Source organism: Ceratotherium simum, chromosome 1, assembly GCF_057802395.1.
Source record: "Ceratotherium simum simum isolate JZ-2026a chromosome 1, ASM5780239v1, whole genome shotgun sequence".
In the NCBI taxonomy this organism is placed as follows: domain Eukaryota; kingdom Metazoa; phylum Chordata; class Mammalia; order Perissodactyla; family Rhinocerotidae; genus Ceratotherium; species Ceratotherium simum.
Genome location: NC_141900.1, coordinates 18,016,904 through 18,033,209, shown reverse-complemented (window position 1 = coordinate 18,033,209; position 16,306 = coordinate 18,016,904). Strand labels below are relative to the sequence as shown.

The following is a 16,306-nucleotide window of genomic DNA, read 5'->3' as shown; positions in this document are numbered from 1 at the left end:
CTAAGTTTTAATCACATTCTGGGAACCCCAGAGCAGAAATTAGAACTGTGTGGATAAGCCAAAGCTGGGAGTTCTGCCACGTGAACTGTGTTTTGTGAAGGTCCCGTTATCTCTGGAAAGATCTATTTCCAGCAAGAATTCCATACGAACTCACTCACATACCCTTGTCCTTCTAAAGCCAAAAACCAAACCAACAAACAAAAAACCCCTCTAATTTCAGGACAAACAAAACAAAACACAAAACAAAGCAAAAAACAAAAAACCAAAATACAAAAACCCATGCTGATTATAATTCTGACCAAAGTAACCTTCACAACTGTTCTGAGGAATTGCAAAAACCAGAAGCTAAATCCTTTACAGTTCTGCTCTAATTTAAACCAGAAGAGAGAACGAATGAGAAAACTTCCTATATATCGATATGGAAATATCTACAAGACAAATTAAGTAAAAAAGAGACCAGTGCAGAACAGAATAGTGTGTATAACACACTAAAAGGTGGGAAAATAAAATAAGCTTTGTAGTCCTACTTGCTTGTATTTGCAAAAAGAAATGCTGGTGAAAAGTGCCCACTGTGTGTACACACACACACACACACACACACACACACAGAAAGAAAAGAGGACACAGAGTTGGGAGGAAGGGTGGGAACGGGTGGAGAGGGGAGAGGGTTGCAAGCAAGATATGTCACTGCACACCTTTTTTATATTAATTCCATTTTGAACCATGTTAATATATTACCTATTCAACAACTAAATTAAAAAATATTTAAATGAGATGGTTGGTCTTTATTGGGAAGGCCAAATTCCACTTCCACTTAAATGTGACATGAAGTCAGAATATTTTTAAAAGCTGTGATCTGTTCGTGGACAACTGATCTTATTATTTTTATAGGTTATCTCTCACATGATGGTACCTGAGGAATTAATATAACTCTTTTCATTTCCATTTTTCCCTAGGTTATCTGGGTGTTTACGTGCATAGCGTCCATCATTCTGGGGCTGGACCTGGGTTTACTAGCTGGCCTTGTATTTGGATTACTGACTGTGGTCCTGAGAGTTCAGTTGTGAGTAAAACAAGACCTATAAACAGACCAACACACCCTGAGATTTCTTATACCATTTTGATAAATATAGTAAAAGTGCTCCCTTTCATAATTGTTACTCTATATTGAGTGTGTCTAGGAATTAAGTACATGGTGCTTCATACATGTATTTTATTCTTCAAAAAGAATCCCGTGAATAGGTTTTATTATTCTCATTCTACAGTTAAGAAAACTGAAGCTCAGAAAGGCTAAGAACCTTCTCCAAGATCACACAGCTAATTAAGTGGCAGAGCCAGGATTTGAACCTAGATGTATCTCACCCCAAATCTGTGTACTTAGTCACACGCTTTACTGCTGCACTCTCCTTGTAGTCACGATAAGACTAACAGATACATGATTCAGCGAGTGGCTGAGGTTGCTTCACAGTGTCTTTTGTAAATGAGATGAAGGCTGTGAGGCACTGGGCCCAAGGCTTGGGACAAGACAGCTGTAAATTTATTATAGCCTATTTTCTTTTGAAGCTAGTAATGCAGAAGTTATGTAAGCCAGCACAGGAGACTTTAAAACAGTTGATTGTAGCCAAAATGCATTCAAATCTGCCAAATAAGGCATGGACCCAATAAGCCACATAATTATGTGAAATAGATGCAATTAGATCACATGCAGAGTGAAAGCAGCAAAGACACAGTTTAAAGTAATGGAAAATAATCTGTGAGGGAACCTGGAGGTGTATGTTTTTTGTTGGTTTTGTTTTGACTCTTGAGAGGCTTTTGGTATGTGCCTTCCTGGGTCTAGGAAACTGTCTGAACAGAGTGGGAAACAGCGTCTCTTCCTCCTCAAACTGCGGTTATCTTTCCAGACTTCTGGCCCCTTCTTTGCCTGTGCTTTGGGCCATGAAGGAATCAGAAACTCGGAAAAACATCAACACGGAAGTCTTCAGCTTAGCATAAGCCCGACTTTCCTGTTCCACCAACCACTCCTTCTCTCCTTCCTTCCCTACCCTGGCATGTTGGAGCCTACCCAAAATGCTTGTGTTGACTGCCTCAGCACCCTTAAATGGAGGCCCCAGGGCCCGAAGGAGTTCATAAGCTCCCAAGTGCCCAATTTGCTGCTGGGAAATAACTCAGGAAGTGTCCCTGGAAGATGCTGCCTGTCGTGCTCTGTCTGGCTCAGTGTTTATGTTTTCTTGTGCGGGTGAGGTTAGGAGAGAAGGGTTTTGTAGAGAGAGACTATAGAGCTTATGAGCTTTAAGTTCAAAATCAGCACAGCACAGTCAGCCAAGGAGAAACTGGTGGCACGTTTTAGCTGCTGATGTGCTAAGTGGGCTCTTAGCCAACAAAAAGCAGAATCCTCCAGTTAATTTCCAGCAGTTAATTTCCAGTAATTGTAAGGCTGATCCAGAGAGCACATTGCTGAGAGTACCCCAAACAGACACTCTTTCTTCAGGAATTGTAGTTAGCATATGTCCCTAGTCACATTTGAAGAATCATGGAATTTATTCGATTGCATCAGGAACAGGAAATCAATAGTCTGGTTGATGGTAAGGACTTATTTCTGGTCCTCGCAAGCTCCTATTTCTATAAAATGAGTCTAATTGGATCACCACAGACTCTCCAGACTTCATCAGAAAGTTGCCATAACTCACAAGTAGGTTCCTGGCACTGTGCCAGGCGCTGAAGACCCATGGGGTAAAGACAGAGGCTGGACCACCCCCGACCTCCAGGGCCTTTTCAATCTTCTCTGAACCTCAGTTTACTCATAAATAAAAATGAGGATAATACTGCTGCCCTTTCAGGGTTACGGTAGGGCTTAAATAAGATTTGACACGTGTGAAAGCTCTTTGCTTATCCTATAAAGTGTTAGAGACATGAGAGTATGATGCTCATTATTTCCCTCAGCCATCAGAAAAAAGTCACAGTTCCTCTTTCTCCCCCAATTCCACACAAACACCAGCTGTTCATTTCAGAGTTAGCTACAGGAAAATGTCAGCTGCAATAAAGACAGAGTCCAAAAACACCAGAAGGATGAGCTCTTTAGTATCTGTTATTTCTTCTAACTTTTTATTCCAAAATATGCCTGTTACAAAAAATCTTGACCTTAATTTTTCTTGTTTTAGTCCTTCATGGAACAGCCTTGGAATCATCCCTACCACAGACATCTACAAAAGTACCAAGAATTACAAAAACGTAAGTGTCTTTCTGAGACATCTGCTGGACTTGGGTTTGCCAGCCTGGAGTTTTAGGGGTCACATATTTCTCTTTTAGCGTATTAGGGACAAGCCAGCCAGAGGGGAGCCTTCTGTCTGTTGGGAATGTCTAGAAGTCCACTGGGGTGTCATAAAACTTTTGACCCAACGTGCCCTCTGATATCCATGGTTTACATGAATTTTGTCCATGCTAGTTGAATGCCATTTTAATGTCAAACCATTAAGAGAAATTTCTAAAAACAGGCAATTTGGTTATTTCCAGAAGTTGAATCAAAATTCTATTTCTCCAGGTGAAAGGGGTCAAAAGGTACAAACTTCTGGTTATAAAATAAATAAGTCATGGGGATGAAAAGTATAGCATGGTGACTATAGTTAATAATACTGTGTTGCATATTTGAAAGTTGCTAAGAGAGTAGATTTTAAGCGTTCTTGTCACAAGAAAAAAGTTTTGTAACTATGTATGGTGACAGATGTTAACTAGACTTATTGTGGTGATAATTTTGCAGCATATACAAATATTGAATCATTATGTTATACACCTGAAACTAATATGTTATATGTCAATATACCTCAATAAGAAAAAATGGACAGAGCCTCAGAGACCTCTAGAACAAAATAAAACATATCAACATATGTGTAATGAGAGTCCCAAAAGAAAAGAGAGAAAAAAATGATAGACACGATATTTGAATGAATATAAAAATTTCCCCAAATTTGATGAAAAACATGACATACAAATCCAAAATGCCTACTGAATCCAATTAGAGTACACACAATGATCCGCACCTAGACACATTATAGTAACACTGCTGAAAGCCAAGGCATTAAAGAGATTTTTTAAAGCAGCAAGAAAAAGAAATTCTATTTCTCTGCTATGTAATCCTTATCCTCTATGAAACTGCCTGAAATCCCTGTTAAGATTTTCTTCATTCAGTTCTAACAAGAGACTTTCACGTTCTCTGTCATTAAGAACCTTACTTGACATTTTCCTCTAGCCTTGAAACTGGAAGAAATAATATATAATACAGGAAATAAAAAACAAAGAAAATAAACATCCCACTGATGGACTTGGTTCCTTGCAAATAAGATTGCTTAGTGACCACCAGGGGAAACGAAGATGAAAAAGCAGAGAAAGAATGTCAGGAAAAACACCAATTTAGGAAAAAAAAATTTTTTTTTAATGTGAACCCTAGGAGGCTGCAGTCTAATTTTACCTTAACATTAAAAAAATGTTGGACCCAGCATCTGGAATTCTAGTAGCTGCTACTTCTTTCCACAATCATTCTCAGTTATGTTGAACCAAGTGCCATCAAGAGCTAAAAACGACTCTAGAGAATCTTCTGGTTCTGGGGCAGGGAACCCTGGGCTGACTTGGGGAGTTCTGAGTTCTAGGCTCCAGCTTGTGGAGACCTTGCCCAAGTCACTCAGCCTCTCAGGGTCTCAGTTCTCTCATCTGACGGGGCTGGACTAAAATTGCTGATTCCTAAAGACTAGAAAAGCCTATGATTCCGTGGGTTCCACTTTTGGTCTGGCCACTGAGTGTCAGGGTAAGAACAAGCAAATGACATCATAGGCCTCAGTTCCTGCAAATCCCCTTGATTTTGCTACTTTTTTTTTTTTTTTTTTGCTATTTTAAAAGAATTTTGGGGAAAAAAAGAGGAGCCAGTGGTATGAACTTGAAACAAATCATGTCACCGTTCTGAGCCTCAGTTTCTTCATCTGGAAATCAGAGGGTTGAATAATTGCTTTCCAAGGCCCTTTCTAATTTAACCTTCCATGGGACTGTGGAGGTCAGGTAACCTATTCCCTCCCAACTGGGATGAAGCCCCTATTCAAGGGAAGCTGAGTGCTGCTGCCCAGCTCTTCTGAGCGATTGTAACTCAGCCCCTAGCTGAATAGCCAGAAGTTTAATTGAATATTTGAGGCCTGAAATGATTTAACCTCAAATTTTTTTTTAATGCTAGATTGAAGAACTTGAAGGAGTGAAGATTCTTAGATTTTCTAGTCCTATTTTTTATGGCAACGTCGATGGTTTTAAAAAATGTATCAAGTCCACAGTAAGTATTTTCTCTCTCAAAATTTGGTTTCTAACCTCCTTTGAGACTTCATTCATTCTGCAGGTATCTATTGGGCTCAAACTGGACATAAGGCCTTATACCTTGTTCCCTTTGTATAGGGCATTAAGAATTATAACATCCTTGCCCAGAAATAACTTATAATCTATTTGGGGATAGGCAAAAAACAACAATACACATATGTTAAAATCCAGGTAGCACTAACTATGCAGGATAAAAACACTAGAGTTGGGCTGGCCCCATGGCTTAGCGGTTAAGTGCGCGCGCTTCGCTACTGGCGGCCCAGGTTCAGATCCCCGGCGCACACCGATGCACCGCTTCTCCGGCCATGCTGAGGCCGCGTCCCACATACAGCAACTAGAAGGATGTGCAACTATGACATACAACTATCTACTGGGGCTTTGGGGGGGAAAAAAAAAAGGAGGAGGATTGGCAATAGATGTTAGCTCAGAGCCGGTCTTCCTCAGCAAAAAGAGGAGGATTAGCATGGATGTTAGCTCAGGGCTGATCTTCCTCACAAAAACAAAAAACAAAAAACAAAACACTAGAGTTGTCTCCAGGCAAAATTTGAGTAAGTTCCCAGTAACTAGTATAGACAGCGTGAAGGGTTTACAGAAGAGAGCCATCCATGTTAGCTGGACTGATCAGGCTTTGTGTGGCAGTTGGGCAGAAGAAAGGAGATTATGTTGGGTGGTTGGGAACTATGTGAGCTGAGAGGAAAAGGTGGGAACACATATTAGGGAGAGAGTTGCCCACTTGGAGTAAAAGGTAAAAAGTACTAAGTGGAATATGTAAGCAGGAAATTCTGGTCTTCTAGCAGGAATTCCATGCTATGGTTCTAAGTTGGGGTTTGCCTCTAGATCAGTGTTTTCCTAAGTAAGTTCCAGGATAAACTGGTTCAGAGGAATGTTCATAGATTTTGCAATAACAAAAAGGCTCTACAATGTCACGGAAATTTAAAAAACACAGACTTAAAGCTAAAGAGATTGTTTTTTGCTGTTTTGTTTTTTACCGTCTTGGAGTCTTTAATATGCTGTGGTCTTCCCTGAGTCTCTGAGTGGGAGGGGCAGGGTGGCCCAGTAGTGGAGAGTCCATCAGATCTCAGAATTGGGTTCTTAGCAGGATGTCTCAAGGAATAATACCACTTGAGAAATAACCTTTACAGATAACAATGGCCATTAATAAGCATTAGGAACCAGACGTTTTAAGTAACTTGACATTCATTTCCAAAGGTTGGATTTGATGCCATTAGAGTGTATAATAAGAGGCTGAAAGCACTGAGGAAAATACAGAAACTCATCAAAAAAGGGCAATTAAGAGCAACAAAGGTGAGGCAACATCTTTCTTTCCCCTCTTAAATTCTTTTCTCTCTCAGATGAAAACAAAAGCAGTTAGTTGAAAATTAAGTCTATCCCTTTCAGTACCCAGATGAGTACAAGCAGTGACATATGTATGTCGGAGAACAGCTGAGTTGTTCTTGTAGGCAAGAGAGAATGGGAGGGAATAAGATGAAATCAGCTGAGCTCCCTGGAAACATAGGGGGTGATTTTGTTTTTCCCATCAAGAAAGAAACCTTATTTTTACTGAAAGGAATAAAACAAGTGCCAATTCAACCCCAGAAAATTACTCCCAATAGAAGGCAGTAAGTTCATAAACTTTTAGTCCTATTATCTTTTATTCAGACTCTCCTACCAATGTATCTCTTGGCCACAATCTTCCAGAAATTATGAGTTTCCTGGCTTCTCTGCTCTTCCATTTTTCTTCCTAGAGAATCTCATAATTTGGGCTGAGGTAAACCCCATTCCTTAAGAGTTCATTCCCTCGATGTTTTGCTTACCAAGGAACAGCGTGTGGGGACTTTTAAGTAATTGAAATAAACTGTTGAAAGACATCCCAGGGCAGCCCCGTGGCTTAGCGGTTAAGTGCGCGTGCTCTGCTACTGGCGGCCCGGGTTCGCATCCCGGGCGCGCACCGACGCGCTGCTTCTCCAGCCATGCTGAGGCTGCGTCCCACATACAGCAACTAGAAGGATGTGCAACTATGACATACAACTATCTACTGGGGCTTTGGGGAAAAAAAAAAAAAGGAGGAGGATTGGCAATAGATGTTAGCTCAGAGCCGGTCTTCCTCAGCAAAAAGAGGAGGATTGGCATGGATGTTAGCCCAGGGCTGATCTTCCTCACAAAAAAAAAAAAAAAAAAAGACATTCCAAACCATTGGCAAGTAAGTTGGCAGTGTTTTCTTTGTTTAGAATGGCATTATAAGTGATGCTGGTTCATCGAATAATGCTTTTGAGCCTGATGAAGATATTGAAGATCCAGAAGAACTTGATGTCCCAACCAAGGAAATAGAGATTCAAGTGGATTGGAACTCTGAGCTTCCTGTCAAAGTGAATGTTCCCAAGGTGCCAATCCATAGCCTTGTGCTCGATTGTGGAGCTGTATCTTTCTTGGATGTTGTTGGAGTGAGATCATTGAGAGTGGTAAGGTTCTGGTGTTTTGAATTATAAATGTGGAGCTTTGGCAATAGTAAAATGATATGGGTTGCCCAGTCTTGCAAAGGGGCGATCAATTGCATGTGCTCTGTAATTTTCCTAGGGAAATGCTTTTGCAAGGGAGTGTAATATTTTAAAGCCTAGGCTATGGAGCCAGACTGCCTGGGGCTGAATCCTGGTTTTACCACTTACTAGCAGTGTGACTATGGGCAAGTTGTTTAATCTGTCTGTACCTCAGTTTCTTCATCTGTAATATGGGGATAATGATGGTACCTACTTCATAGGGTTGTTATGAAGATTAAATATATCTATAGTTTAGAAGAGTGTCTGGTATATAGTTACCCTTTAGCAAATATTAACACTTCTTATGTATTATTTTTCTGAGAATACATAGGAAATGGAATATGAAAAGAAGAAAAAGGGGGCAAAAGTTTGTGTTAAGCATTATGTTTTTATTTGTTACGTGAACAGCAGCAGAATGAGGAACATCAGGTACATGGTAGGACTGTAAAAGCCAGGCATTACTAAGAGTTTAGAGCAGGTAGCAGGTCAGGCCTCTAGGAAGTCAAAGAGTTGAGGAACATGCAAAACAGAAACATTTCATGATATCAGAAACCAGTTATGCAAGCTCAAGTTCATTGATTCTTTCAACAAATAGATGTGAAATGCCTAATATGTGCCAAGCACTTGGCCAGGCACAAGAGAAAAATGATGAAGTAGCCATAGTCCCTACTCTCATGGGACTAAGCAGTCTAGAGGGGAAGGCAAACATTACTGTAATCTTTTAAAGCATAACTGTATTAAGCGCTCCAAAGCAGACTAACTAGGGTGTCAACTTGACCAGGAGTGTCAAGTCTAGGTGAAGCTTCAGGTAGGTATCAAGAGAGTCAGGCAGAAAAGTAAGCAGGTTCAAGGCACCAGCAATCAGATGTAATAATATGAAACTGACCCCAACGAAGGTAGCCAAGAAGCCCCAACTAAGGGGCTTCTTGCAAGGGCAGGAAATGATTCCAGGGTGCAGGTACTAGGCAGGTAAGGTAGAAAAGTGATTATACTTGAGTGATCACACTTCTCACACAAAAGAGTGTGAGAATATGCTTGACAGGTTCTGTTCCAGTTCTCTTAGCAGACCTGGTTATTAGCTTGTTTGAGAACATACTCTTGTTCTTCATTGTGCATTTCACTCTAGGCGTTGGCTCAGATCCACTGTAGATTGTGTCAGCCAAACTGTTTAATGAATTACTTTTGGGAAGAGTCTTAACATATTTAATGCCAGAATATTTTCCACACCTGGCAACTAGTTGCTTTCAAATGCTATGATGACAATCACGAAAACTCTAAACTTTATAATTGCATAGAGGTCTTGATCTTTTCCCCAGAAATTTCAAATTCTATTTTACTATTGCCCATAGGTCTTGTGTCTTGATTTTTTTTTTATTAAACTTTTTTTTTCTGAGATAGTCGTAGATTCCTATGAAGTTGTAAGAAATAATACAGACAGAGCCTCTGTACCCCTTAACCCGTTTCTCCCAATGGTAACATCTTGCAAAACTATGGTACAAAATCACATTCAGGATATTGACACTGATACAGTCAAAATACAGAGGCCTTGGTTTTTAGGTCAGCTTTTATATTCGGAATCTAGTGGCCACATATCCATACCCATGTATCTTTCACTCAAAGATGTAAACTTATACTCTTGTCAATCAGCAGAGGCTATATTAGGAAGCCTCCTGTACTCTCTTCTTTCCTTCCTTCCACAAATATTTATTGAGCACCTCTGTGCTAATGAGCGTTATGCTACTGAGCACTGGATGTTGCCACCTCTTGAGTCTTTTCATCCCTAATCACATCTTCACTGTAGGCTGAAAACCTCTATGGTTTTCCAATAATGAACTTTTCCCAAAGTCCTGATTAACCATGAAAGTGTTGAAGTTGCTCCCGAGCAAGTAATTGATTGCGACTGAATTATGGGCAGATAAAGTTACTCATTGTTACAAATCTCCTTTCTAATATTTTAGGTTGTCAGAGAATTCCAAAGAATTGATGTAAACGTGTACTTTGCATCGCTTCAAGGTAAATGCATATACATCTATCTATCTATCTATCTATAAGACTTTCCTCTAAGACTTTCCTCCTACCTTGGAATGTGGGTACATGATGTCCAAAGGCGTTTTTTTTAAAAAAACTATTTTTTATTATGGTAAAAGATGTATAACATAAAATTTGCCATTTTAGTCACATTCAAGTGTACAATGAATTCAGTGGCATTAAGTACATTCACAGTGTTGTGCAACCATCTAGCTACGTATTTGCAAAATTCTTCATCACCACAAACAGAAACTCTATCCATTAAGCAATCACTCTGAGGGCCTTTTTAAACTGAGAGAGATATTACTTCCAATCTGTGCCATAGAGCTGTTAATGCATGGGAACCTATGTCCTGACAGTGGTGCAGGATCAACGGGGAAAAATGATCATGGAGAGAGCAGAGCTAGAGATGACTTAGATCCCTTAGAACTAGAGGATCCTGCAGGGTATGAGTCTGTGTCCATGTATGAGTGTATGTGTGTAGGAAAATATTAGTGCTTAGGCTGAGTTCTCCAAAAGCAGAGCCTGAGATAAAGATTCTTGCCCAAGTGATTTATTGAGAGGGTACACTCTGAGAAAATTCACGACGAAGTGAGGAGAGCAGGATAGGGCAGGGCAAGAAGCTGCACAAAGACACAGTTTTGGAAGTCTAGCCTGATTCAGTTAGCCTGATCCCACAGAGCACACACACAGAAGGTTATGCCTCCTGAGGCAAGAGGGATGGCCTTGTTACCCCCACATCAGTCAGTCAGTGGCTGCCGGCCACCCAAGGGTAGGGCTGTAACCTCCCAGGCTTTTTCAGATGAGGAGGCTCCCATCCGCCAAGGAAAGTTCTCCCGAGAAGGGCACAGCTGTGAACCATTGGCAGCCAGGCTCACAGCAGCTGGAGGATGGGTACAACGGCAAAAGGGCCCTGGTCAGGAGCCAAGGCCATCTGCTAAACCAGCTGTAATATAACCATTCCATGTGCTACTGGAAAAGAAACGCAGTCAGTTTAGAGCAGAGTCACATTTTGGAAATGAGAAAGAAGAATTAAAAGGAGGAACTACCAAAACTTAGAATTGGTTATTATAAAAATATATTTTCCTAGAGACTAACTAAACATTATCTCTTTCTTTTGAAGATCATGTGACAGAAAAACTGGAGAAATGTGGTTTCTTTGATGATAACATCAGAAAGGACATATTCTTTTTGACTGTCCATGACGCTGTCCTCCACGTACAGAACCAGGCAAAATCCCGAGAGGTTCAAGATTCCATTTTAGAAACGGTAAATATTTAACCTTTCTATATATGTATCGTTCCTAAACTATCATGACTTCTGTAAATGGCAAAAATTCCACAAATCTAGGTTTGAATCCCAACCTAGTGGGATTTGAAGCCCTCTGCTTAACTTCTCAGAGCCTCAGTTTTCTCATCAGTAAAATGGGAGTAAAAACATTTACCTTGCTGGGTAGATACGAAGACTAAATATGATAGTTTACAGAAAAGCACCTAGTTCTAGTACCTGGTACTATCAATTCTACAATGTGTGGATTTACTGAGGAAAATAGGCATTAGCTGTAGTGCCGTTTTAGAACACAGGCACTCAATCTTGGATCTTCTGTGATTTGTATGTACAAATGCAATTTAAATTCTCAACAAACTGGAAACTCTTGATTATATATGTCTTTAAATAGGATCCATTAGGTCATAAGTGATTTTTGAAAAAGAAAAAAAAAATTAAAAGCCATGAATCAGCCCAGAGTTAATTATTCCTCACAAAACAGAAAAGATAGTGATTTCCCTTGCGCCTCCTCATTCTGTCAATTCTCCTGTCAAATACCCAGGAGAGTTGAGCATTCTGGTCTGGGCCATTGGGCTGGGCCCACTGGTGGGCCTGGTACAAGAACTTCATCTCTCATGGACCCTTTCACAGTGAATCTGGGAAACTAAAACAAATACCCATAAAAATAACAACAATAATTATTCCAGTGACACAGTCTCTTGTGTTTTGGATTGCTTCCTTTTTTTTTCCTAAAATTAGGATAAGTAGGTTCTTATTATAGATTGGAAGTTAATGTTTGAAGTAAAACTAATTTAGAAAACAATAGCACATTATTCTTTTCAGCTATTGTTAGTGGAGAAATTGTTTTGCTTAATGCTGCTGGAGAAAATACTTGTCCTAAATACCAAGATGTGGATTTTAAATACAAATAAGGAAAAAAAGAAAAGTAGTAAAATCACAAATCTAAAAAAAAAAAAAAAAAAAAGCTACTGCAAGATGCTATAATCTTTGAAAATTCAAACCTTTTTCTTTCTAATCTAAAATTCTAACCCATAGGTAACAACAACAAAGCAGGATCATATAACGAACCTAAAAAAGACTCCACATTAAAAGTAAAATAGAACCAAGGTGTCAAGTTCTTTCTCAACATGAAAATTGTTATTTGTTTACACCCTATTCTGATCCAAGATCTCAGATCCCATGAATGTCACAAAAACCACTAACCAAGAGTGCCTCTACCAGTGTTAGACTCAATGGTGTTCGCAATCAGGGAGGCACTGTGAATGGCTGGGATGGATTTTTTCCCCCCTGAACAAATGTCAGACCGAGTATAATTGAGTGCTTGTATTATACACTTACTGGTTCATTGGATCGAGGGTTGAGCACTACTGGTGGCCTGTCACGTCGGAACCATATACTTGTGTGTACCCTCAGTGTCTAGCACAAAGCCCTATATACGGTAGATGTATGGTAAATGATGATAAATCTCATGTGTGGTGCTTTCCTTTTCTTCAGGAAGGGTAACATGTATTATGGATACTGTGGATGCAGTGATATGACCCTCTCCCTATCCCTTTATTGACCATCACAAGGACTATCCCAGGACAGCCTCCACTTGCAGTCCACACCTATCCTCTAACTTTCCCATTTCGTCATGACCACGTGCACAGGGACTTAAGTTTCTAATTCATTTCCACACTAGTAAAGAGAACTGGGCTATTTATTTGTGAGATGAAAAGTGACTAAAAAGCACTTTGAAATGTCACTTTTGCCTTGATATACATTTGGAGTTGCTTTGGGAATCTCCTTCTTTATGCATAAGACAAAGCCTAAACTGTTATTGGTTTCCTCTGTGTAGAAGATTAAATTACATACTACCACTAAAAAGCATAACTTTCCAGAACAACCAACTAGGTCCACAGACATTGGTTTCAATCGTCAATAAAATTAATTTCCATCCAATTCAACTTGGGACTGTTTATTGTCATTGGTCACGAGCCTTTCAGTGGGCCTTCACTGCATGCTCAATGCTGTACTAAGTGCTCTTAGCTTAGCCGTTGAAAGAAAAACACTTTTGACTGCTGAATCACTTAGGCAGACAGGGTGACTCGTTAAGAGGCACACGCTTCAGAGACTGGGGAAGAGAGCTGAAAAGGAGGTTAGACAATGGAGAACTAGACCAGTTCACACTTGAATGTGAATAAATGGTATAGGGAAAATTCTAAGTGGGAAATATAAAAGGACAAGAAAGCTGAAAAGGATTTTGAAGTATGTAGATTATAGATGAGAAGCACCAGCAAAGCTTCAAATCATTTTCAGTGGAGTATCAGGTGGGTTGATGCTATTATATTTCCAATAAATATTCTCTGTGTGCTCTTTGTCAAGATCTCTCTCATCCAAGACAGTAAAGATCCTCTTGAATTAATGGAAGCAGTGCTGATGGAAGAAGAACTTGATGTCCAGAATGAGGTATGATCATTATTTTCCTTCAAAGAAAATAATTTGGATTAAATCTTGAATAAATAAAATAATACATATAGTGACTATGTCTGATAAAAACTATTCACAGAAAATAATTTCTAAAAAATACCAAAAGGATGGCTTCATAGAAACGGGAAAACGTAAAACGAGAATTCTCCCTTGAAGAATTACGTACTTGGGGACCTTTTGCCACAGGCATATAGGCATGATCAGCGGCTGGAAGCAGCCAACACATTGGTCCTGATTTTATACCTAAGCCTCCACATGCTTTCTCTTCCAGAGACATAAGGCCAGTGGATGGGTGAAAGGTGCATAGAGGGAATTTCTAACCCAGGAGTTTCATAAGCTTCAGGAATAGTGTGTGAGGAACAGGAACCTCATGACTTTTCTTCATCTGACTGATAATGGCTTAAAAAAGACAGTCCCTCCATTTGAGATGATTCTATGAATTTCTGACACTCTTGGGGCATCAGAACATTCCTAGGACACTTGACTCAAACTTGTAGTATCTGAGTGGACTTTGTGGTTCCACCTCTGAGTAAAATGGGACAGATAAAAGAAGATGACAGAAGTTTAAAGTTGAAAGACGTCTTAGAAATCAAGTAGTCTCATGTCCCAGCCCACACGAAATCTCTCCTGCACCACCCCTATGGATGTTTACTCAGCTTTTTTGTAAACATTTCCAGACATTGGCAACTAGTAGCTTTTCAAGGGAGTTTGTTACACGGTTGAAAGTCTCCAAATGTTGCGCTTACAAAACTAGATTCAGCCTTTCTCTATTAATACCCAGTGGATGGAGATCTGTCTTCTCCAGCAACACAGACCCTCCCACTGAACAGCCCTTAAATATTTGAGAGTAGCTCTCATGTCTCCACCAGAGTCTACTCCAGGCTAGACTCCTTCGGTTCCCTTTACTGTTGCTCATAGATACAAAACTTGTCAATGCTTCTCTGACCAAGAAGAGGTCACAAAACTCCAGATGGGGTCAGGTCAGCATGGAAATTATGCAACCATGACCTACCTTGATCTTATCGAGATATTTCTATTACTGCAATTTAAAAATGTGTTTATTTTCATTATAGCTACATCAAAATCTTTGCTTCTATTGAGCAGGAGTCAACTAAAGACTTGGGCATTTTTGCACAAACTATGGTTCAGCTGGGCTCCCCGTTTATACTTATGTAATTTTTTAAAGTCCTGCCATGCGTTTTTTTTGTTTGCTTGATTTTTATTTATTTGTTTTTCCCCTCAAAGCCCCAGTAGATAGCTGTACGTCATAGTTGCACATCCTTCTAGTTGCTGTATGTGGGACGCGGCCTCAGCATGGCCAGAGAAGCGGTGTGTCAGTGTGTGCCTGGGATCCGAACCTGGGCCGCCAGCAGCAGGAGTCAACTAAAGACTTGGGCATTTTTGCACAAACTATGGTTCAGCTGGGCTCCCCATTTATACTTATGTAATTTTTTAAAGTCCTGCCATGCGTTTTTTTTGTTTGCTTGATTTTTATTTATTTGTTTTTCCCCTCAAAGCCCCAGTAGATAGCTGTACGTCATAGTTGCACATCCTTCTAGTTGCTGTATGTGGGACGCGGCCTCAGCATGGCCAGAGAAGCGGTGTGTCAGTGTGTGCCTGGGATCCGAACCTGGGCCGCCAGCAGCAGAGCGTGCGCACTTAACTGCTAAGCCACGGGGCCGGCCCTGTAATTGGTTTTTGACCCTAATGCAGGACTTCACATATTTCTGCTACGTTACGTCTTGTTGGTTCCAGTTTGTTGACATAGTTTTGAATTCTGAATCTGTCATCCAGCATATTAACTATCCACCCCCACTGGTGTCATATGCAAATCTGATAAGCATGCCTTCTCTGCCTTATTCCAGGTCCTGATAAAAATGTTGAAAAGAGGAGCTGGCCCTGTGGTATAGTGGTTAAAATTCTGCACACTCCTCTTTTGTGGGCCAGGGTTCGTGGTTTTGGATCCCAGTCGCAGACCTACACCACTTATCAGCCATGCTGTGGCGGTGACCCACATACAAAATAGAGGAAGACTGGCACAGATGTTAGCTCAGGGCTTATCTTCCTCAAGCAAAAAAAGTGGAAGATTAGCAGAGGATGTTAGCTCACTGCAAATCTTCCTTAGCAAAAAAAAAAAAAAAAAAAAAGTGTTGAAAAGAATAACATTCAAACCCCTATGGTAAAATAAGGCAGTGAAGATGACAAGCAGAGAAGATTTTTGTGGAGAAAATACATGCTAGAGTGAAAATCAGAGGTACTGCATCTTAGCTCACCAGCTCAGTGAGCCCAGGAACGTTGTTACTGAGGTGTGAAGTCTTTCCAGCTTTCGTAGTTTATGACTATGGTTTTAGGGCTGAATTAGTTGAGTAAAAACTTACATTTCAAAATTAGAATTTAAGAAGTTGCCACATTATAGAAGTATTTTCGGCTGCCACTTAACAGGACCCTTCAGGTAGGGTTTCTGTAGATAGGGAAAGCAGTATAGCAGAGTGGTTTTAAGGGTATAGGCTTTAGAACCAGACAGACTTGAGTGCTAGCCCTGATTCTCCTACTTACTGGCTGCGTAGTCCAGGGCTAGTTACTTACCCTGTCTTCATTTTAGTTTCTTCATGTAAAATAGAACTAATGATATTTCACAAAAT

General features: G+C 40.2%; 1 protein-coding gene and 1 long non-coding RNA gene across 5 annotated transcripts in view; one reads left to right on the top strand and one right to left on the bottom strand.

Moving 5' to 3' along the window:
- LOC147918148 (uncharacterized) overlaps positions 1-16,306 on the bottom strand; it is a 50,352-nt gene that overhangs the window by 6,585 nt on the left and 27,461 nt on the right. For 2 of the 4 annotated variants that reach the window (XR_015553886.1, XR_015553894.1), the window contains one exon: positions 9,991-13,660. The exons of the other annotated variants lie outside the window; for them this stretch is intronic. This is a non-coding gene — a long non-coding RNA (uncharacterized LOC147918148). Of the gene's footprint in view, positions 1-9,990; positions 13,661-16,306 lie in introns of those variants that run through there. 4 annotated transcript variants of the gene reach the window in all.
- The window catches only part of SLC26A4 (solute carrier family 26 member 4), a 46,152-nt gene that overhangs the window by 29,318 nt on the left and 528 nt on the right, over positions 1-16,306 (top strand). Inside the window, exons 12-19 of the mRNA XM_004439284.3 lie at positions 957-1,063; positions 3,159-3,228; positions 5,213-5,305; positions 6,556-6,651; positions 7,575-7,805; positions 9,839-9,893; positions 11,032-11,177; positions 13,560-13,643. Coding sequence (XP_004439341.1) covers positions 957-1,063; positions 3,159-3,228; positions 5,213-5,305; positions 6,556-6,651; positions 7,575-7,805; positions 9,839-9,893; positions 11,032-11,177; positions 13,560-13,643 — 882 coding nt within the window. The remainder of the gene's footprint in view (positions 1-956; positions 1,064-3,158; positions 3,229-5,212; positions 5,306-6,555; positions 6,652-7,574; positions 7,806-9,838; positions 9,894-11,031; positions 11,178-13,559; positions 13,644-16,306) is intronic.